We start from the raw sequence: 19923 nt of genomic DNA on the forward strand, positions 1-19923 counted from the left end.
TTCAAATGTACAAATAATGTAAAAATAGCATTGCAGTTATCTGGTAGATTACTGGAAAAGTAGCATATTCAGAGCCAGATTGGAAAGGACAGGTGGTAAATGTCTCACTTCCAAACCCCCCTCAATCACGGCCTTCCCACTTTTGCAGTGCAAAAGTACAGTGCAAGTTTGTTACAGTATGCAAATATGTGTATAATTGCGTATCTGTATATATTTTGCTGTTTGTACCAGGGCTGTGGAGTCGGTAGATAAATGGTCTGACCCTGACTCCGACTCCTCTGTATTAATATGCGAATGTATTTGATACATTCCTTGAAGGAAAGAAAGGCAACATACATATTATTACAGAAACTAGAGGCTGGGAAGCCAACAGTCTACTGTATTGAACAGTTTAAGCAAAGGACAAACACAATGTTTGTCCGCTGGTTTGCTTGCTCGTCACCGTTCAATTCACGGACACAAGGAACGATTTCTTTACCGAATCGTTACTGGCGACGAAAAATGGTGCCTGTACATCAATATGAACCAGCGTAAGGAATGGCTTAGCCAAGGTAAACAAACGACCCCGCGCATGAAACAAGATCTTCATCCGCGTAAAAAGATGTTGTGCGTATGGTGGGAGGGCTTGGTTGAATTAATTTTTCAAGGTATTGAAAACCTTATTGAACGTTTGAAATAAGTTGTAAACTACAAGGGAGAAAACATTAATAAGTATTGGTGCTCCGAATTGTGCGTCGCGTGCCATATAATGAAGCACATGAAAAGCATGCTTTTTCATGCTCACTTAACGTTTTCGTTTTGCGGTTACGTGAGGCACTGCATGCATTGGTCTTTATTCTTACAGTAGAGAAGTCATTAATTATAATTTTCGGAGTCGGAGTTGGAGTCGGTGCATTGTTTGCCGACTCCGACCCCAGGTACTCGAAATTTGCACCGACTCCACAGCCCTGGTTTGTACAGTATGTGTTTGATTGTACGTATGTATATGTGTGTAACTGTGTGTATGTATGCATATATTTATGTTATGGCTGTATGTAAATGAGGGTGGGAGGGAGAGACAGTGAGTGAGAGGGTGGGAGGTAGAAACAGGGAGTAAAAGATGGTGTGAGGGAGAAGCAGGGAGTGAGAGAGGTTGTGAGGAAGAGACAGGGAGTGAGAGAGGGTGTGATGAAGAGACGGAGTGAGAGAGGGTGTGAGGGAGAGACAGGGCATGTGAGGAAGAGACGGAGATAAAGAGGGTGCGAGGGAGAGACAGGGAATGAGAGAGGGTGCGATGGAGACGGAGGAAGAAAGGATGTGGGGGAGAGACAGGGTGTGAAGGAGAGCCAGTGAGTGAGAGAGTGTGAGGAGGAGACAGAGAGGGTGGAGGGGAGAAAAAGATGAAGGGGCAAGAGAAAAAGATAAATGAGACGGGAGAGAAAGGGAGACAGGGGTGAGATAAAAAGACGTAGAGAGAAGAAAATCTGAAAGATGAGTAGGGGGATGAGAAACAGGGTGGATAGAAATGAGGAAAGAGTGGTGAGGCAGAGTTGGAGTGAGAGGCAGGGTGAGAGAGGGATAGAGAGAGAAGGAGGGGAGGCAAGTAGGGGGTTAGTTAGGGGAGAGGGGGGGTGGGGTGGAAAGCAGGAGTTTAAAAGGGATCACTTTTTCCTGCATAATCCCCCTCCTCCACCCCCAGTATAAGCAGCCTGGGTAAATATGGCATTAGCAGTCACTGCCTGGTCTCCTATTCACCGAAAGAGGTGGGTCTCCTGGGCAGCGGTGGTGGTGGGGGCACCAGGGCAGTTGTTCCGGGTATCCTGGGTAGCGGCAGCACCGGGTTCTCCGGGCAGCGATGGCGTTGGGTTCTCAAGGGCAGTGGTGGCGCTGGGGTCTCCAGGGCAGAGGCTGCACCAGGTTCTTCAGGGCAGCAGAGGCACTGAGTATTATATCACTCCGGGTCTCCAGTGCACAGTTGTTTGTCTTGAACGGCGCCTGGTCTCTTGCTCCCACCTCCACTGAATGGGGACACAAGACACTGGCGCAGCCACTGCCTGCGGCCTGCGCTGTACTATTTAAAAAAAGGAAAACCAAATCAAGATTGTGCAGGGGGTAGCCCCAAGGCCCAGAGCCCCATTGCAGTTGTGTCCCTGTACCCTCTGTAGTTACGCCACTGCCGACAGCAGAATCCCAATGGCCAGAATACTGGCAGATCCTTGATTTATTTTCACCCTATCAGCAACTCTAACTGTCCCCTCCCCACAGCCTAACTTTAATCTCCTTTACTCTCTAGTACCTAACACTAACCCCCTGTACCTACCTCCGGGATACGTTGGGATTCTGATCATCATGATCCCACTGATAGTCTGAGTTTAGTGCAGTCATTCTGCCAACTGTCCAGGGTACCTCCTGCTAAGTTAACTGAGAGTGGGCGAACAGGAGTATGGGTCCGAGACTATATTCGGCTGAGAGGAGACACTCACCATACATGCACAGATTAGAGGAAGGTTTACTTGTCAAGTATGATTAGCTTCTCTTTACCTGATGCAGAGTGAAAATGGGCACAAAAGACTCAAAGGAAACATGCACAAAAAGCAGCATACAGAATATGTGCATATCTATGCAGAGCTGTACACATCTAGAATTATGTACTATACATCTACATATAGGTGATGATGACATGCTGTAATTCCTGACATTATAGGGGGGGTTATATGGGAACGCCCATGAAATGCTGGACGTTCCCATATGCAAATGGTCCACCCCGCCACCCCTCTCCACCCCCCGCCCGCACACTTGGGTGCTTGCGCCCGGCGAACAATCTGTTTGCCGTGGATGCACGCACCCAGCGTATGCACATGCGCAGAAATGACCCTGCGCATGTGTATACTCCCACCATCGATGCCCTTTTGAAGATTCTGGTCCGTGCGAACCTATGTTCGACTTATGTGTATAGTGTGGATGGTGCAGTATAATTGGAAGTGACCCGTAGGATGTGTCTGAAGGTGAAGGTGATTTGTGCAATGTGGCTTAGCAGTCTGTACAATATGATTGTGTGCAGTAGGACTATGCAGGATGAACTGTGAAATATAGATAGGACTCTGCGCAGTCTGAATGCTGGAAGCCTGCAGTGTGGCTGGGAGGTTTAGTGTCAAGGCTAGGTTCTGTACAATTTGGATAGGGCTTTATGTAATCTGGCAGATGTTTTGCATACTGTGTCTGGCAGTTTGTGCACTGGCGATTGGAGAATAAAATTCTGTCATTACATTCCTGGACTTTATGGAGTAATACTAATATCACTGGCACTAGGAATAAACTAATATGCAATGCTGGAGAAAAATCTAAAATAATAAAGCTAAGTATACTTAATAAAATAAGCATCACAAAGTGTAACAAGAAAGGCCAGTCACCTACAGTACATACAGTGGAGGCATTTATATTGTGTGCTCCACCAGTGTGCTGCTGCGTAGTCATTGGCTGACTAATAATACTGTGTTGTCATGTATATTCATGATAGGTTGCACTCTCATAAACATTGGTCCAGCCCACATTATGGATGTCTCCTATGTCACAGGTCCATTTTAACATAAGTTTACCTTTAAAATGTGTTACATGCACATTTATCTTTCAGTCCTGATGATGAGCCATTGCTTGTTTAGGTGAATATATACTGTATATGTTGTCTATAATTTACCAATGCAAAAGTCATCTCTGTAAAGCGCTGTACACACGGGGCAACCCGGCTTTTTGTGCTGAGTGACGTGCTGCAGCATGAACGTTGAGCACATAGTGGGCCACCCAATAAGCACACTGCGATGCTTTGTGCTGAGCGGTGCGTTGCCTATTTTTATATTAGGCCAAGTCCCGTGACCTAGGGAAAGCCAGTGCAAGCACTGGTTTTCCTTGCGGGCGATACCAACGCTGGAGACCCGTATTGGCATCATTGTAGGGCATACACACGGATCGTTTGAATTCTTGCTTTGAAAATGTAGTCTATAGGTGCACACACAGGGCGATTTCAGCCCCTTTTCTAAGTGATCTGACAAGATCACTTAGAAAAGGAGCACCAGACGCTCCGTGTGTATGCCCTGCTGTGATGCCGATGCTTGGCCCCATGCGTCGGTATCGCCCGCAGGGAAAGGCAGTGCTTGCACTGACTTTTACCAGGTTGCAGGGCCTTGCTTATTATAAAATTAGGCAAAGCCCCGCTCAGCATGAATGCTCAGCACACAGCATTGCAGTGTGTGCTGAGAAGGTGTCCCACTATGTGCTGATCGTTCGTGATGCAACCTCGCTCAGCTGAAAAAGCCGGGTCGCCCCGTGTGTACAGCGTTTTTTTGGAATAAATTTACTAAAGTTTCTAAAAATGAAAAGAGGTGATGTTGCCTATAACAATCAATCAGATACTCTCAATCATTTTCTACTAAGAAATGATAGACATAATCTGATTGGTTGCTACGGGCAACATCACCTCTTTTCATTTTTAGAAGCTTTTTAAATTGAACCCTTTAGACCAACGGTCCCAATCTCTTTCAAAATGTGTTAGTGAATAATAAGTAAAACTGTGCACCTGCCAGGTGACCTGAAAACATGAACTGTTGGGGCACTTGAGAACAGATTTGGAAGCACTGCATAGACAGCATTACTGTATAAGCAAGAGTAAAAACAGCAATCTTTAAAATAAAAAATATATATATTAGGTGTAACTATGTGCCTTGTAAATATATAGTTTTAATTGAGATAGAAATTAAATCTTTATAATGATTAAATGAGACATAGGTAAATTAACATTTTTGGTTATAACCATATAGATATTTTTTTAGGTAGAATTTCCTTTTTAAAGTACAGTAATAGATTGTAATTAATTTTACTACGCAATTTAGAAAAACCACTATTTTGGAAGCGTATTGTGTTAAACCCAACAAAAAGCTGGCAATATTATAAATAACTCTATAAGCATTTTTAGAAAAAATATTAATTTGGTGCACATAACACTTACCTGAAAATCTAGATGTGCATAATAACACATAGATAATGCATGTTTTACTTGAAGGGGTCCAACTAAAAATATTTAGGTGCAACCTTCAGAGTATTGGCAGGCACTTGGAGTCAGGAGCACTGTACTTGCTAAGATGGTCCTTGCTTGTACGTGGCAGCAGGCAAGAACCAGCTTATCAACCAGTGGCCTGGGCAAGTTTCACATTATCTTAAAGGTTTGTGGGCAGGGAAGGGAGGTAGTCTTCTTCTGTGTCCACTAATGTAATTCTTTCTGGGTTATTTACTTAATACTCTTATACACTTTTTAATAGAAATGAATGTATATAACCTCCAGTCTTTTTTATTATGCTTTATCCCCTGATAGCATATACAGTCACTAGGTCGAAAGGTCGACAACATTAGGTTGACCACTGAAGGTCGACAGGCCTTAGCTCAACATGTTTTAGGTTAACATGGTCATTAGGTCGACATTGGGAAGGTCGACATGAGTTTTTCACGTTTTTTTTTTAACTGACATGCCGACAGGGGGTATTTCATGCCCTAACATGGGGAAACTGTTTCAACATTCTTGCCAAAAAACTTGAACACCCATGTCGACCTTTTGACTGTCGACCTTTCCAAAGTTGACCTTATGCTTGTGTCAAGCTAATGACCCAGCCAACCTAAAGCCATGTCAACCTTTTTTCTGTGTTGACCTTCAGTGGTCGACCTACTGCTCGTCAACCTTAGTTTGGTCGACCCAATGACCCATACCCTTACTAGTTGACACTTTTATTATTTTAAGCTGAACTAAATGTTGTTAAACCCTTTTTATCTGGGATCATAGTCTAGGTCTAAAGTTAATTCAGCATTTTATTATGTCAAAGGACAGTTCTGTGATAGTGTATGTCATGATAATGTTTTTGTATTTGGGATATTGATGTAAACAATTTTAGGATGTTTGAATTTTTCTGTGGCCTGTTTTATATTTCTAACAGAGGGGCAGATTTATCAAGCTTGGTGAAGTGATGAAGTGTCTGGTTTTTATCACCGGCCAGTCATCTCCTACCTGTCATTTTTCAAACCAAGCCTGTAATTTCACAGTTAGGATCTGATTGGCCAGTGATTAAAACCAAACACTTTATCATTTCACTGAGTTTAATAAATCTGCCCCTCAGAAACAAAACACAAAAGAATTATAATCCATCATGTGCACCATAGTATTAAATACAGTACATGATTGTATGTTCTTGCTTGCAGTATCTGGGTTGAGAAGTTCACTTTTGATGCGGTACTGTTATTTGTTCATGTGTATTGCTGGCAGCACTGTGAGTGAATAAATCTTTCTGTTTCTGTATTTACCTTCCCAGATGTTCCAGCCTATTATTTTACTTATCCTCATCCTAGTATTATTTTCTTCTCTTTCCTACACAACTATATTTAAGCTTGTCTTCCTTTTCACCCTCTTTTTTGTCCTGTAACCCTTTCCACCGTTTTCAGTTTTGTGTAGTTGTTTATTTTCAGTTCTGTTTGTTTTGTCCACTCACCAAGATAAGAAGTAAAAGAAATATAGTTTCTGCTCCAGCTACAGAAAACACTGAAGACTATTTATATAATGCAATGCTACATTCTGCCACAGCTTCTACACGTAAGTAATTTGCCATCCATATCTGTTACTGTTAAAGAAACAACATTTTATTTTATATATATATATATATATATATATATATATATATATGTGTATTTTTTTCTTCCTTTTTGAAAACTTGTTAGAGGGCATGCAAAGTGCGCAACTCTGTGCCACAACATCTGTTATGCTTTTTTAATCATATAACTTTTATTCACTGACACACCCTGAATTTGAGTCATGAAGCAAGACTTAGAGGAAATTCCTCAGTAAATCCATGCAAAATGGAATTAAGATGGGAATATTGCTATTTGCTTTGGTAGTGAAACAGTTTTGCATGGCTACCTAAATGACATCTTGGCACATTTTAAAAAAAGAACATTTTAAAGCAAATAACTTTCCTCTGAGAGGTCCAGCTTGTTGAAAATGATTGTGTAATCTCAGTAATTTCTGTAGTTCCTGCCATGTCACACTACTACTCTGCACAAGAAGTTTTACTAAGGAGTTCAGACTGTGGCGGTTCCCTATTACCACACTGGAAATGGACATTAGATCAGAATGGTTAAAATTTGTACAGGTTGAGTATCCCGTATCTGAGTATCCGTTATCCGAATTATTCCAAAAACCATACATTCCAGAAAGTGGGGGAAAAAATTTTTTGTTAAAATTTACTGGGGGCAACTGTAACAGCACTACTGAGGACATGATATGTAACTGGCACTATATACAGATATATATATAGCCATTCTGCCAGCGTCCGGCTCCCGCCAGGGGCGCGCACGAGACGCTCAGTTGCCCCGTGGCAACGGACCTTGTCCCAGGTCCCCGCTGCCTCCCCCGGTGCCCCTTGCCACCTGCCGTCCCCCCTTACCCTGCCCGTCTCCCTGAAGCGGAGACAGGCAGGGACCCGCATCGCCACGGTCGAGAGACTGGGACTGCGTGTGAGATGCACGCGCGTCCCAGTCTCTGTCACCGGCGCTCACCAGCGCAAGGGGTCTGGCGAGCACCGGCCATAGATAAGACATGCTCCATCTGTATGTGCAAGAAAATGATTGCTTTGCATTCAAATTCAGTGCCTGAGATAATACACAAATTTTGTTTCATGTTTTGAAACCTTGTTTTTTGAACAAATAAAATATTTGTGTGCATTTCATATGGTTGCTGTGTTTATACAGCATAAATGCAAGATACTTCAAAATACATGATTGAAATATTAAAATATTCCGAAATACGGAATAATCCGTTATCCAAAATTCTGCTGGTCCCGAGCATTTTGGATAAGGGATACTCAACCTGTATTTATGATAAAGGTACATACTCAATAATATGTCATTATTTACATATATCATCATACTGTATCTTTTCTCGTTCTTCAAGTGCACATTCTTCTGACCCCCTGCCTAAAGGTCCATGGCGACTATGCCCAGCGTGTATGGACAGCGATGATCGCGTTCATCAATGTGGGGAAACCGCTCAGTGCATACACACTGAGCAGCTTTCCCCCTGCCCGGCGCCGATGGAGGGGGGAGGACGGCGTTGCGTAGCGGAGCGCTATGCAAAGCCGTCCTGAAAGCCGCTCTTCTGGTGGTATAACCAGCAGATGAACGGCTTTCCCGGGAATGTTGCAGGAGCGTGCATCAGCGCTCATCGCCGGGCCATACACCCTGGGCGTCCTTGAGCTGAAAGCCGTTCAAACAGGCTGTTGTGAGCGACTTTCAGCTCAAAGTCGCCCAGTGTGTATGGGCCTTAACATTGCTATGTGACCTTATCAAACAGCCAACCTAAAACCTTTATGCAATAGATTGCACCTATCCTTGTGTATTAATCCCAATTTCCATATAGATTGTAAGCTTGCAAGCAGGACCTTTCTACATCTACAGTATGTCTGTCTGTTACTACCCAGTGTGGTACTATCAATGTTGTTTCCAATGTAAATTGCAATGAAATACGCAGCGTTATATAAGAATCTTAAATAGTAATTATATGCAAAGGACTGTGGTATAAAAAGTTGAAATTCAGAATGTCAAATCTGGTATATTAACATGTTTTACGTTTTTACAGTTTGGATGTCAACCTTAACTTTGTGTTATTACGCTATTAATTTAGAGTAAAATACACGGTATAGCGTGTTTTTGCGAACCCTGCTGTATATTGGTGGTGCCTCTAGTTATCTAATGTGTATGGGGCTTAAGACACAAGACAGGAAAGAGAAGGACCCGCTCATAAGAGTTTATAGAGGAAAGTTGAAGGATATGGGGAGTAAGTGGGTAAGGGGGAGAAGTCAGGTGAAAGTAGGATGTGTACAAGAGGCACAAGTGTTTACATTTCTATTTGCCAAAGTCACCATACAGTGAACAATATTTCCTCTCTCATTACCACTAATTAAGATAGAATGTTAGTAAAGTATGGGAACATGTAAAAAAAATATTCACATTTCACAAGGGTCTTTTCAATATCTATGGTATTTGTGTTTTAACATTTTTTTGATAAAGCACTCTGCCCTATGCAGCTTCCTCTGAGGTGACCTTCTGATGACTATGAGGCCTACACTGTCAGAAATAATGTACAGATGTGTCCTTAAACACCTTGCCTTAATATGCCATGCAGCGCGAGATGCCTGGTGCAAGTGAGCCGTTATGTCCTGTACAACTCTGCTAATGTTGTTTTTGGGTGAAAACTGCACCTGAGTCACAATGCAGTGACTAGTATGTATGAGGAGACCATGCTGTTTAATTTAATATATAACACTTGTATATTATGTGATTAAACAGAACTTGTACTGGAAAATAACTACATCTTCTACATTGTAGCATTTTGTATACAGATTCAGAGACTCAAGGCCCCCATACACCAGAACATCGTGTGTACACAATCATTCAATGCACGGTCCCTCTGGTCAAATCGTTGGTCCTCTAATCAGACGTACTGCACGTCTGATCAGTCATGATTGGGAACAGATTGCTTTAAAGCACATGCAATTGGTCTTTCAATGTCTCATACGACCGATGCAGCCGGATGGTACGGTGTATTGTGTGTACATTGTGTGTCCAAAAACCACTAATTCATGAGTCTGGGACTGCCGTGGAGTTGAAGGGAAATCTGGACACAATCATGACTGTGAGAAGGTCGTTCTGTTGTATGGCCAACTTCACTTATATACAGATATCCGTGTGTCATATATCAAATTAAGCCAGCACAGTCTAATGTGCGCATTGTGTTGTGACAGAACCCCACACACACACACACACACACACACACACACACAAATGGGTTGTTTGACAGGACTGCGACAAAGATCTATGAGGACATAACTTGAACTGGAAATCTTACTCGAGTATAAAGCTGCAAAACCAACAGCTATTTTTAAAGCTGTTCACGGGATGCTTTGTGATTTATTTAATACTGATTCAACATAATCAGCTCAGAAAAAGATGTAATTGAGGGGCCATCATTGGGATGTGGGGAGGGTGACAGGTGCAACCATATAAATAGATATGTATTATAATTGTGCATTGAGTCCACTTTCTCTTTCTAACTGATAAGAAAGGCAGCAACACCTCCATAGCTGAATGACCAACTGTAGGCTACCCACCATCTCTCACCATCCATCACCCACAAGTGTCTTGGTTGTCTCCTGTTAGTATTTACAGCCTGTACTACCTTAAATACAATTAATGCACATGGATAGGCCATACACACAGGGAGATTTCTGCTTAATTTCTAAGCAATTTGGCTAAGACACTTAGAAATTAAGCACAAATCGCTCAGTGTGTATGCCCTATAGCGATGACAATGCGCGATCCCGTATGACGCTATCACCTGTGTAGATCATTCAAGCATGCTGTATGTATATATCTAGTCAGATCACTTAGCAAGAGACTGAAAATCCCCTGGGCGAAATGTAATAGAGTGCGATTTTTTAGACATGTGCGATTTTTGGTCAAAAACGGCCGAAATCGCACATTTTCCGAAAATCGCACATTTAATAGGTTGAAAATCGCGGTAAAAAATCGCACTTTTTACCGCGAAATCGCACTTTTAGAAGTGCGATTTTTAGTCACATTTCAATTCGCATCCAGATGTTTTCCCATTATAAAGTATACAACTCGCAAATGTAATAGGGTGCGATTTTTGGTCAATGTTACCAAAAATCGCAAAAAAAATAGACCAGGTTCTGACAGGCGAATTTGACAGAACCATGCACAGATCATTGAGATCTGTGCATGGTTCTGTTAATAAAAATGTGTAAAAGTGTTTTTATAAAAAAAAAAACGGCGTGGGGTCCCCCCTCCTAAGCATAACCAGCCCCGGGCTCATTGAGCCGGACCTGGTTCCAAAAATACGGGGGAACAAAAAGCATAGGGGTCCCCCGTATTTCTGAAACCAGCCCCGGACTCTTGGACCGGTCCTGGTTCCAAAAATACGGGGGACAAAAAATCTGGGGGTCCCCCGTATTTTGAAACCAGCACCGGGCTCCAACAGCCCGCGGTGTCATGCCACAGCCGGGGGACACTTTTTATACAAGGTCCCCCGGCCAAAACATGAGCACCGTGGCTGGTCAGCCTTGGACGGGGTACCTGGAGGAGTGGGGACCCCCCCAATAAAGGGGTCCCCCCCCCCAGGCTTCACCCGTCCAGGGCTGAAGCCCGGGGCTGTCACCGGCGTCCGTGGCCAGTGGACGCCGGCCTGATAGGGTTAAATCCATCATACATATCATTACATTGCTTTTTACCGGCGAACTACAAGTGCCAGCAGACCTCCCCCGCATGCTGGGACTTGGAGAACCACAAGTCCCAGCATGCAGGGCATTAATGGGCCCGCTGGGACTTGTAGTCCACCTGTAAAAAGAATGTTTATAAAAAACACACACACAGAGAAGTACAAGTTTATTACACACACACACCTCAATTTTACACCAGCATACTTACCATTCCTGGATCCAGCGCTGGTCTGGCTGCTTTACAGCCGGCTCCCCCCGCACTGACAGGCAGCGGGGAGAACCGGCTTTCTCCGTTGCCTGTCACCGGCTTTCTCCGTAGCTTCTGTAGCTCTGTCCCAGTGCTACAGAGGCTGAGAGCGTGATTGGCTGAGCTACAGTATGCGTCTCCATGGAGACGCATAGCTCAGTCCTGATTGGCTGAGCTATGCGTCTCCATGGAGACGCATACTGTAGCTCAGCCAATCACGCTCTCAGCCTCTGTAGCACTGGGACAGAGCTACAGAAGCTACGGAGAAAGCCGGTGACAGGCAACGGAGAAAGCGGTTCTCCCCGCTGCCTGTCAGTGCGGGGGGAGCCGGCTGTAAAGCAGCCAGACCAGCGCTGGATCCAGGAATGGTAAGTATGCTGGTGTAAAATTGAGGTGTGTGTGTGTAATAAACTTGTACTTCTCTGTGTGTGTGTTTTTTATAAACATTCTTTTTACAGGTGGACTACAAGTCCCAGCGGGCCCATTAATGCCCTGCATGCTGGGACTTGTGGTTCTCCAAGTCCCAGCATGCGGGGGAGGTCTGCTGGCACTTGTAGTTCGCCGGTAAAAAGCAATGTAATGATATGTATGATGGATTTAACCCTATCAGGCCGGCGTCCACTGGCCACGGACGCCGGTGACAGCCCCGGGCTTCAGCCCTGGACGGGTGAAGCCTGGGGGGGGGGACCCCTTTATTGGGGGGGTCCCCACTCCTCCAGGTACCCCGTCCAAGGCTGACCAGCCACGGTGCTCATGTTTTGGCCGGGGGACCTTGTATAAAAAGTGTCCCCCGGCTGTGGCATGACACCGCGGGCTGTTGGAGCCCGGTGCTGGTTTCAAAATACGGGGGACTGAATCCTCTGGACCATTGGAGGGGGGGTTGCTGTATGACATAACATGCAGCCTCTGCGAGTCAAAAGATGGCGACCCTGTGCCAGGCTTTGCAGCTTAGCCAGGGGGTTACCGTTGCTATGCGGGCACTTTGCTAAAGATTCAACTGCCCGTCGGAATCCAGACTGTCGGGCAGTCATCCGGCACCCGACTTGTATGGGGCTCTGGGTTGGTGGGGATCAATTCAAATTATTTATGGTCAATGTTATATACAAGGTTGGTCCTTGTGGCTGCCAGGCAGAAAATATGTGGACAGTCAGAAGAAAATCCTGTCTCTTATAACATAACAACATTGGATGACATATAAACAGTATTTAATAGTTTTCTCTAAATTGGTAAATAAATAAACCTTTGGCTTAGGGGTTCCATGAATAAAGTTCTGATCGTTTAGGATGCTGATTCAAAAATGTTTGAGAACAATTTGTAGCCTGGCAATAAATGTCAAGAATATGTAGCAGATCCTTAATCACAAATAGAAAACACTGCTGTTTGACAAGGAGATTTACCAATGGACATATTTAAAAAAAAAAAAAAAAACATTTTAAACGGCTGTATGCAAGCCACACCATTAATAGACAATATACAGAACTAGAAAGAAGAACACTACTTTAAATAAAATAAAATCTAAGCAATGTTTTCATGCTGTATATTAAGGTATATTAAGGTAAGAGCATAGACAATACAAATGATAATTTGAGCATGTTTCTTAATTTATCAACATGCATACATCCAACTGTCCTTATTTCAGCAGGACAGACAGACAGCCCCACTGCAGGTTGGGAGACAGTGTCACTGCTCTAGCTACAAGAGAAGCAGCGGTGTATATACGCCATTGGCATGCATGCAATATGGTATTAGTGCAGAGTCTGGGAGAATGGCCAGCAGCTGTCAGAGTGCTGGGATCACTCATAGCATTACAAAAATAAGGGGCGTGGCCATGTGTCATACTTTAGGGGGCATGGTCTCTCAGACATGAGGTAACACCCCTTTCCTAAATCTGGCAATAAGAAAGTTGGGCAGAGGGATAATGCCAGGAATTTACCTGCCTGATGATTATGTTCAGGAGTAAAACCACAACTTTGTGAGACCAGGTTTTCTACATGAGGGCAGATTTTGAAAATGTAGACAGATTTAGAAGAGAGCATTCACAGGGGAAAAAAAACCCTCATAAAACTCAGGTCGACCTTATTCATGTTGACTAAGCATGTGTCAACCATAAGCTTCTGTCTACCTTTTTACAATATTGACTCTGGGTATGTCGACCAATTCAAGGTTTTCACCTAGTCACTGTCAACCATTAGTGGTTGACCTAATGACTGTCGACCATTGGCTGCATACCTATCCCTACATGCAAAACCATTTGCATTGCCACCTGTTTGCCAAGTGCAGGACTACCTCCACCAAAACAAAACATGAATAAAAAAGTTATATGCCTGCACCTTACAAAGGGGAACATTTATTTTTTAACCTTTTATTCTGCAAATCAGTGTGGACGATTTCTAATTCACATGTGCCTTCTTCCCAAATATCACTTGGAAGGGGTATGGATCATTGGGTAGACAGCAAGTAGGTCAACAAGCATTAGGTCGACACTACTAGGTCAACATGCATTAAGGTTGGCATGAATGAATGTCGACATGGGTTCGGTTGACAGATCGTTGGGTCGACACAAGCATTAGGTTGACATGGGGAAGATCGACAGTCAAAAGGGCGATATGGGGTTTTTCACCTTTTTTTTGTCCTGAATTTCGACACGGACGTGCAGTGTAGCACCACATCCCAAGGTGCCTCGGTCCGCTGGGCATACAATTTTATTCTCCCACCATGTCCTAGTGGATGGTAGGGCATGAAATACCGCCTGTCGGCACATGAAAAAGTGAATAAACCCATGTCAACATTTTGACTGTCGACCTTCCTCATGTCGACCTAATGCTTGTGTCGACATAATGCCCTGTCGACCTTAATGCATGTAGACCTAGTGGTGTCGACCCAATGCTTGTAGTCCTAATGACCGTATCCCCTTGGAAGTTGGTGACAGCCAAGGAGTCGGACCCACTGTCCACAAGTAAGGTAGGAAGCAGGTGCACTTGGATTATAAAGGTGCCTCCTGTGCAGCGCGAAGTGGTCCTACAGTTATTACTTTTTACCTTTTTATTATTTCCCGCCCCTTTTTTACTCCAAATCACCATTCATTACAGGGCACAATGTGGCTCTCAACGCCCCTTTTGCAAATGCCCCATTACCACCCAGTAAATCACTTCAGCTACAAACTGAGATGCACCTGAGTTGTACTGTATAGGACTCTGCATCAGCTCCTTTATCCAAATCTGGAAACCAGGCACCTTATGTGGATTCACATGAAATATATTGTGTAAAGTTAAACTTTGCTGATGAACTATCTGATCTGCACTTGGTAAGATAATTGGGCTTCATTTCCATAACAGTTAAACCACTTGTAGTACATTCCTACTTCTGGCTCCTACAGCAGCATTACTTTATTGACTCATTAAAACACAAAATTAGGCTTATGTAACGGGGAACTAAAATTGGCAGCTATTAAAGTTTGATGTCAATTCACGTGGGTACATTTTTGTTCCCGTGAATTTCGAAACTACACTATAAAGGCTAAAAATGACTTGGACTTGAAGTTGTTTATACAGAATACCAGCAGATCTAAAGTTACAGAATGGGGGCTGGATGTGAAGCTGTAAAGCTATCCACTCCCAAGCTTACGTCACTTGGGACTCATCTGCCTGGGTCATTTTTATCTGGACTAGTTTTAAACATTTGAATGTTGCTGGGTTGATCTTTTTTTTTTTCTTGCAAACGGTTTTCTCTGCACATCACAGATGAAGTGACTGCTCTGCTCCGTCTCTCTTTGTAGTTGGAAGAGCTTAATAGAGATTCTGTACAGCAATCCGTACTGCTAGAGTCCGTCTGTATCCAGCTGCACATTGTACTGCTCTGAGAATCCGGCATATTCAGGGGATTGTCATTAATCCATAGAAGGTAAGTTCTTGCAGATGTTTTTGAATACACTGCCTAGAATTCAGGGACAATTAAACACAGCCAAAATGCTTTAGTGGTTTGTCTAACTACACTGTACATGAGCCATAAAAGACGGGATGGGATCTGCAGACACCTCAGCTGTTCATCTGCTGTTTAGGACAGTGATTTATTGACAAAACAATATTGACAAGTGCTACTGTTACTGATATGTTACTGGGTGGTAATCGTGGCATTCCTTTTATATATACGTTTTCTTTAACAGCTGTTAAGAGAAATGAGACCATGGATGAACTTAGTTGGCGTGTTCTTTATTTAGAAAAAGCAATAGATTTTTTCCCCGGTAGCATTTTTTGTTTATGATCCCCCATGTACATGTATATATATTTACTCAGAATGCCATGCCATAAAGTCTACTCGTTAAAAATAACAGCCATGTTTTGACGTCAGAGGAGGTTTAGATTTAGATGCCGCGTGGAGCTCATAAGGTTTTATGCTCTTTCCCCAGCTTGCAGGCAGTAGGTATCCATAGTGTAGAGGGACAGAGATTCAGAGTAAGCTTTGGCTCCCTGACAAAGATTGTGACTGAACTAAGGACGTTTATTAGTAGAAGTATGAAGACAGTCTCCTGGTGACCTTCCTGAAGTCACATGGAAAAATGCAGATGCATCAACACGATACAGATGCCAAAGACCCGTGGTACAGAAGGAACTCATGGCTACAGCTAATAATGGTTGTTTACACCTAAAAAGAGAAGCAATGCAACAAGGGGGAGGGAGTGGGTAGATATCCCATGTGCTGTGTCTGATCAAGCTATGTGGGATGGAAATGAGAACACACCAAGGTTATGTAATTGGCAGCAATACCAATGCAGGTATGGTACGTGTGATTTCTCTGCGAGCCGCAGTAAGGTAAAAAATACAGCCAGAATTGACAGCCCTTTAAAGAACAGTGTCAGTCACCCTGCCGGGGCTCTGCTGAAAGGCAATTCTTATCAATACTCTATACTGAGCTTTCAAGAACAAGTTTGGTTAAAGCAGAAATGTGATGAACTCAGGAGACAACACAAGAAGGAAAGGAAAGTATGGCTGAAGGAGAAGGAAGGACTCTTGAAGGAAATTACAGAGTTAAAAGTAAATGTGGTTCCTTTCACAATATTGCATATTATTAGAGTGCAACAGTTATGTCCAGTATTATAAAGAAGTCATTTTCCTTTCTGCCTAGATTGGTGATAAAACGCACACATACTGTATATCACTGTAGTGCTTATGTTGTCTATATCTAATTTAAGAAGGTCTTGTTCATTCTAGATACATTGATGTAGAGTCACTATGTTAAATAGAGGTTGTATTATTTTGGAATTCATTGTATTGTCCTTCATATTGCTAGTGCTCTTTTGCAAAACGGCTGCAGAATTGGTATGGACATAGGGGGGTTTATTTACTAAGATGGGAGTTCTATATAAGATGTGATCTTGCCTATATCAACCAATCATAATCGACTTATTTATTTAGCACCTTCTAGAAGATATTGATGAAATCAGATTGGTTGCCAATAGCAACATCCCATCTTATATAAAACTCACATCTTAGTAAATAAACCCCTGGATGTCTGATTCAGAGGTGCACACAATGCCAATATTCATGCCATTGGCCAATGATGGATGTACTGCACATGCGCTGGGAAATGCAAAGGAATTTGAGCACAAGAGCCATGGATTTCAGTGGGTGTTTAAGGGAGGCAACATGGGGGTAGTCAGGTAGTCACAGGTGTATTGCGATCAGTAGCTGTGGATGAATATGCAGTCCCACCGACACAGGTAGCCATATTTAGATGCAGATTCTGCCCCTTCATGGGATCCATCTCTGATGGTATCTCTTAATACGCACAGCAGCAGAGAAGTGCCACAGCTGCTGTGGCTCTCAGTAGGAAGAACGGTGGCTGTAGCATTAGCATGAATATGCAGTTGTGGATGAATAAAAAGACACCGTGTCCACTTCTGTGTCAAGCCCGGAGAGTTTGTAGAGTTGAATTTAGGTTTATTTTTTCGCACAATGTATGCACATATATACCAAAAAGGGTAGGCGTTACCAAATATGTGAGGGATATAGGAGCTATTGCAGTTGTATAATATTTTATTCCACCATTATATAGCACTAATATAGAATATAAACAATTATGGCAAATCTGAATCCACATCGAAAATTGTGTATAAGCTACAATGAGCAAAGAATATGACTGTACAGATATATTCTGCAATATATTTATGTACAGTAGGTTGCACACCTGCTGGTCAAAAGCAGTACCGCAGTTTTTTCTTTGAGCATTGTTTTTATTGTTGGGCACTTTGGGTGAAATTTAATAGGATGTGAGATTCAGAAAGTGAGAGATTTGGGCCCTTATTCAGATCGGAACGGTACGGCCCGCGTGCGGCCGTACCGCCGATGTTTTTGGTCTGCACATGCGCAGAGGTGAATCTGCGCATGTGCAGCCCCCTTCCCCGCAGACGGATTTCGTCCGCCGCAAAGGGGGCGGATAGGGGCGTGAGAGGCATCATGCCCTCATTTCCCTATGTGTACGCCCCGCGTTTCATGGGCGTTCCCATGCAAACGCGGGGCGTATGCATGGTAATGAGGGCATGACGCCACTCATGGGGGCGGAAAGCTGACGTCGCCGGATGTCAGCTTTCAGCCCCCATACAAGCTACCACACGGACGATTGTCCGTGTGGTCTTAGCTTGCGGGAGCTGCCGCGGCGTGCGGACCTGCCTTCGATGGTCGACGACCATCGAATGCAGGGGGCAGCTCCCACCATGGTGGAGGCGTAGCCTCCACCATTTTAATGCGGATCGCCAGCCGTCCGTGTACGGACGGCCGTGGCGATCCGTAGGGTGGGCGGGGATTGGTTTGTGCGGCCGGAGCCCCGTGTGCGGCTCTGGCCGCACCAACCAGAATAAGGGCCTTGGTAAGAAATCTCCAGTTTGATTTTGCAGTGTAAATGATTGCTGCTTTAAAAAACCTGGAGATTTCTTACCAAATCTCTCACTTTCTGAATCTCTCATCCTATTACATTTCCCCCACTGTTTTGGCTTTTGAGATATCAGTGACCTGCGTCCTAGGCACTCTACTGATAACAGACATACAGTATATAAACTCATATGCCATTCAATACAAGCATCACAGGTGTTATAAAAGTTAATACAATTATTATTTTTTTTTCAATTATATGTAAAGCTACTCTATTCGATCTGAGGCAATATTTTTATGCAAATAATTCTTGATAAGCAATTGCATCAATTTTGTAAGCTTGTACAAATGCATCTTTTAAATGTAATATATTGGGGGAAATTTACTAAGATGTGTATTCTACTTCACATGTGGTGTTGCTACGGGCAACCAATCAGAATCTACGTCTTATTTATTTAGCACCCTCTAAAAGATAGACAGGATCTGATTGTTGCCCGTAGCAACATCATATGTGAAGTAGAATACACATCTTAGTAAATTTCCCCCATTGACTGCTTCAGTTACTTCATGCTGATGAGGGAAGTTTACATGTGTCATCTCTATTTCCCCTTTTTGGACACCAATTATTTAAATTGACATTTCTTGAATACATGAAATTGAAACTGAGAGGCTAGCATTGCATTTATTATTATACGAGTTGTATTTAATGTTGTTTATGCTATGGTTTTTGCACCAGAATTCAATTAAAAAAAGATTAGGTTGAAAATAACTTATCCAGCACTACTGCATATGTAGGTTTTTATGAATATACCACTTCCGATACAGCAGATGTCATATCTCACAGAATACTTATTAGGCTCATTCATATACAGTATACCCACAGGTATTTCCATATAGCCAAATATTGACAATTATCTCATGGATATGAACTGTTTTTTAGGCAGAAAATCACTATTTCTCCCACTGGTCTCATCTCAGTGATGCAACCTGGTATTCCTGGCAAGGTCCAAGATGTTTGACACATTATTTGGACTTGAGAAAGACTCCAGTTAGGATTACCAGGTGGCATCTTTAATGCAAGACCCGACAGTTAACATCTGAGTCTGCATCAGTGGGAGTACCCAAGACTTACAAAAATTCAAGTGCACTTTCAACTGTTTAAAAAAAATTATATCCATTCGGTAATATTCAACATTTGGCTACTTGGAAATACTGTGATCTGTGTGAAGTTTATATGTTCTATGTTTTTGTCTTATGAAATTTTCACATTTTGAATCACTATATTTGCTTATCCCTTCTATTTTGAGTATATATGAATGAGCCTTATAAGACTGCGGGTGAGATTTAATAGGATGAGAGATTCAGAAAGTGAGAGATTTGGTAAGACATTTCAATTTTTTTTAAAGAGGCAATCATTTACACAGCAAACCAGTTTGATTTAGAAGTGTAAATGATTGCCACTTTAAAAAAACAGGAGATTTCTTACCAAATCTCTCACTTTCCGAATCTC

The 19923-nt window shown here is 43.0% G+C and overlaps 1 protein-coding gene across 1 annotated transcript in view; it reads left to right on the plus strand.

Annotated features, from left to right (window-relative positions):
* The window catches only part of MTCL3 (MTCL family member 3), a 48368-nt gene that overhangs the window by 24582 nt on the left and 3863 nt on the right, over positions 1–19923 (plus strand). Inside the window, exons 6-7 of the mRNA XM_083176771.1 lie at positions 6327–6604; positions 15326–15450. Coding sequence (XP_083032897.1) covers positions 6327–6437 — 111 coding nt within the window. The 3' untranslated portion in view covers positions 6438–6604; positions 15326–15450. The remainder of the gene's footprint in view (positions 1–6326; positions 6605–15325; positions 15451–19923) is intronic.

This window comes from Crinia signifera, chromosome 3 (genome assembly GCF_055691185.1).
Source record: "Crinia signifera chromosome 3, ASM5569118v1, whole genome shotgun sequence".
NCBI classification, from domain to species: Eukaryota; Metazoa; Chordata; class Amphibia; order Anura; family Myobatrachidae; genus Crinia; species Crinia signifera.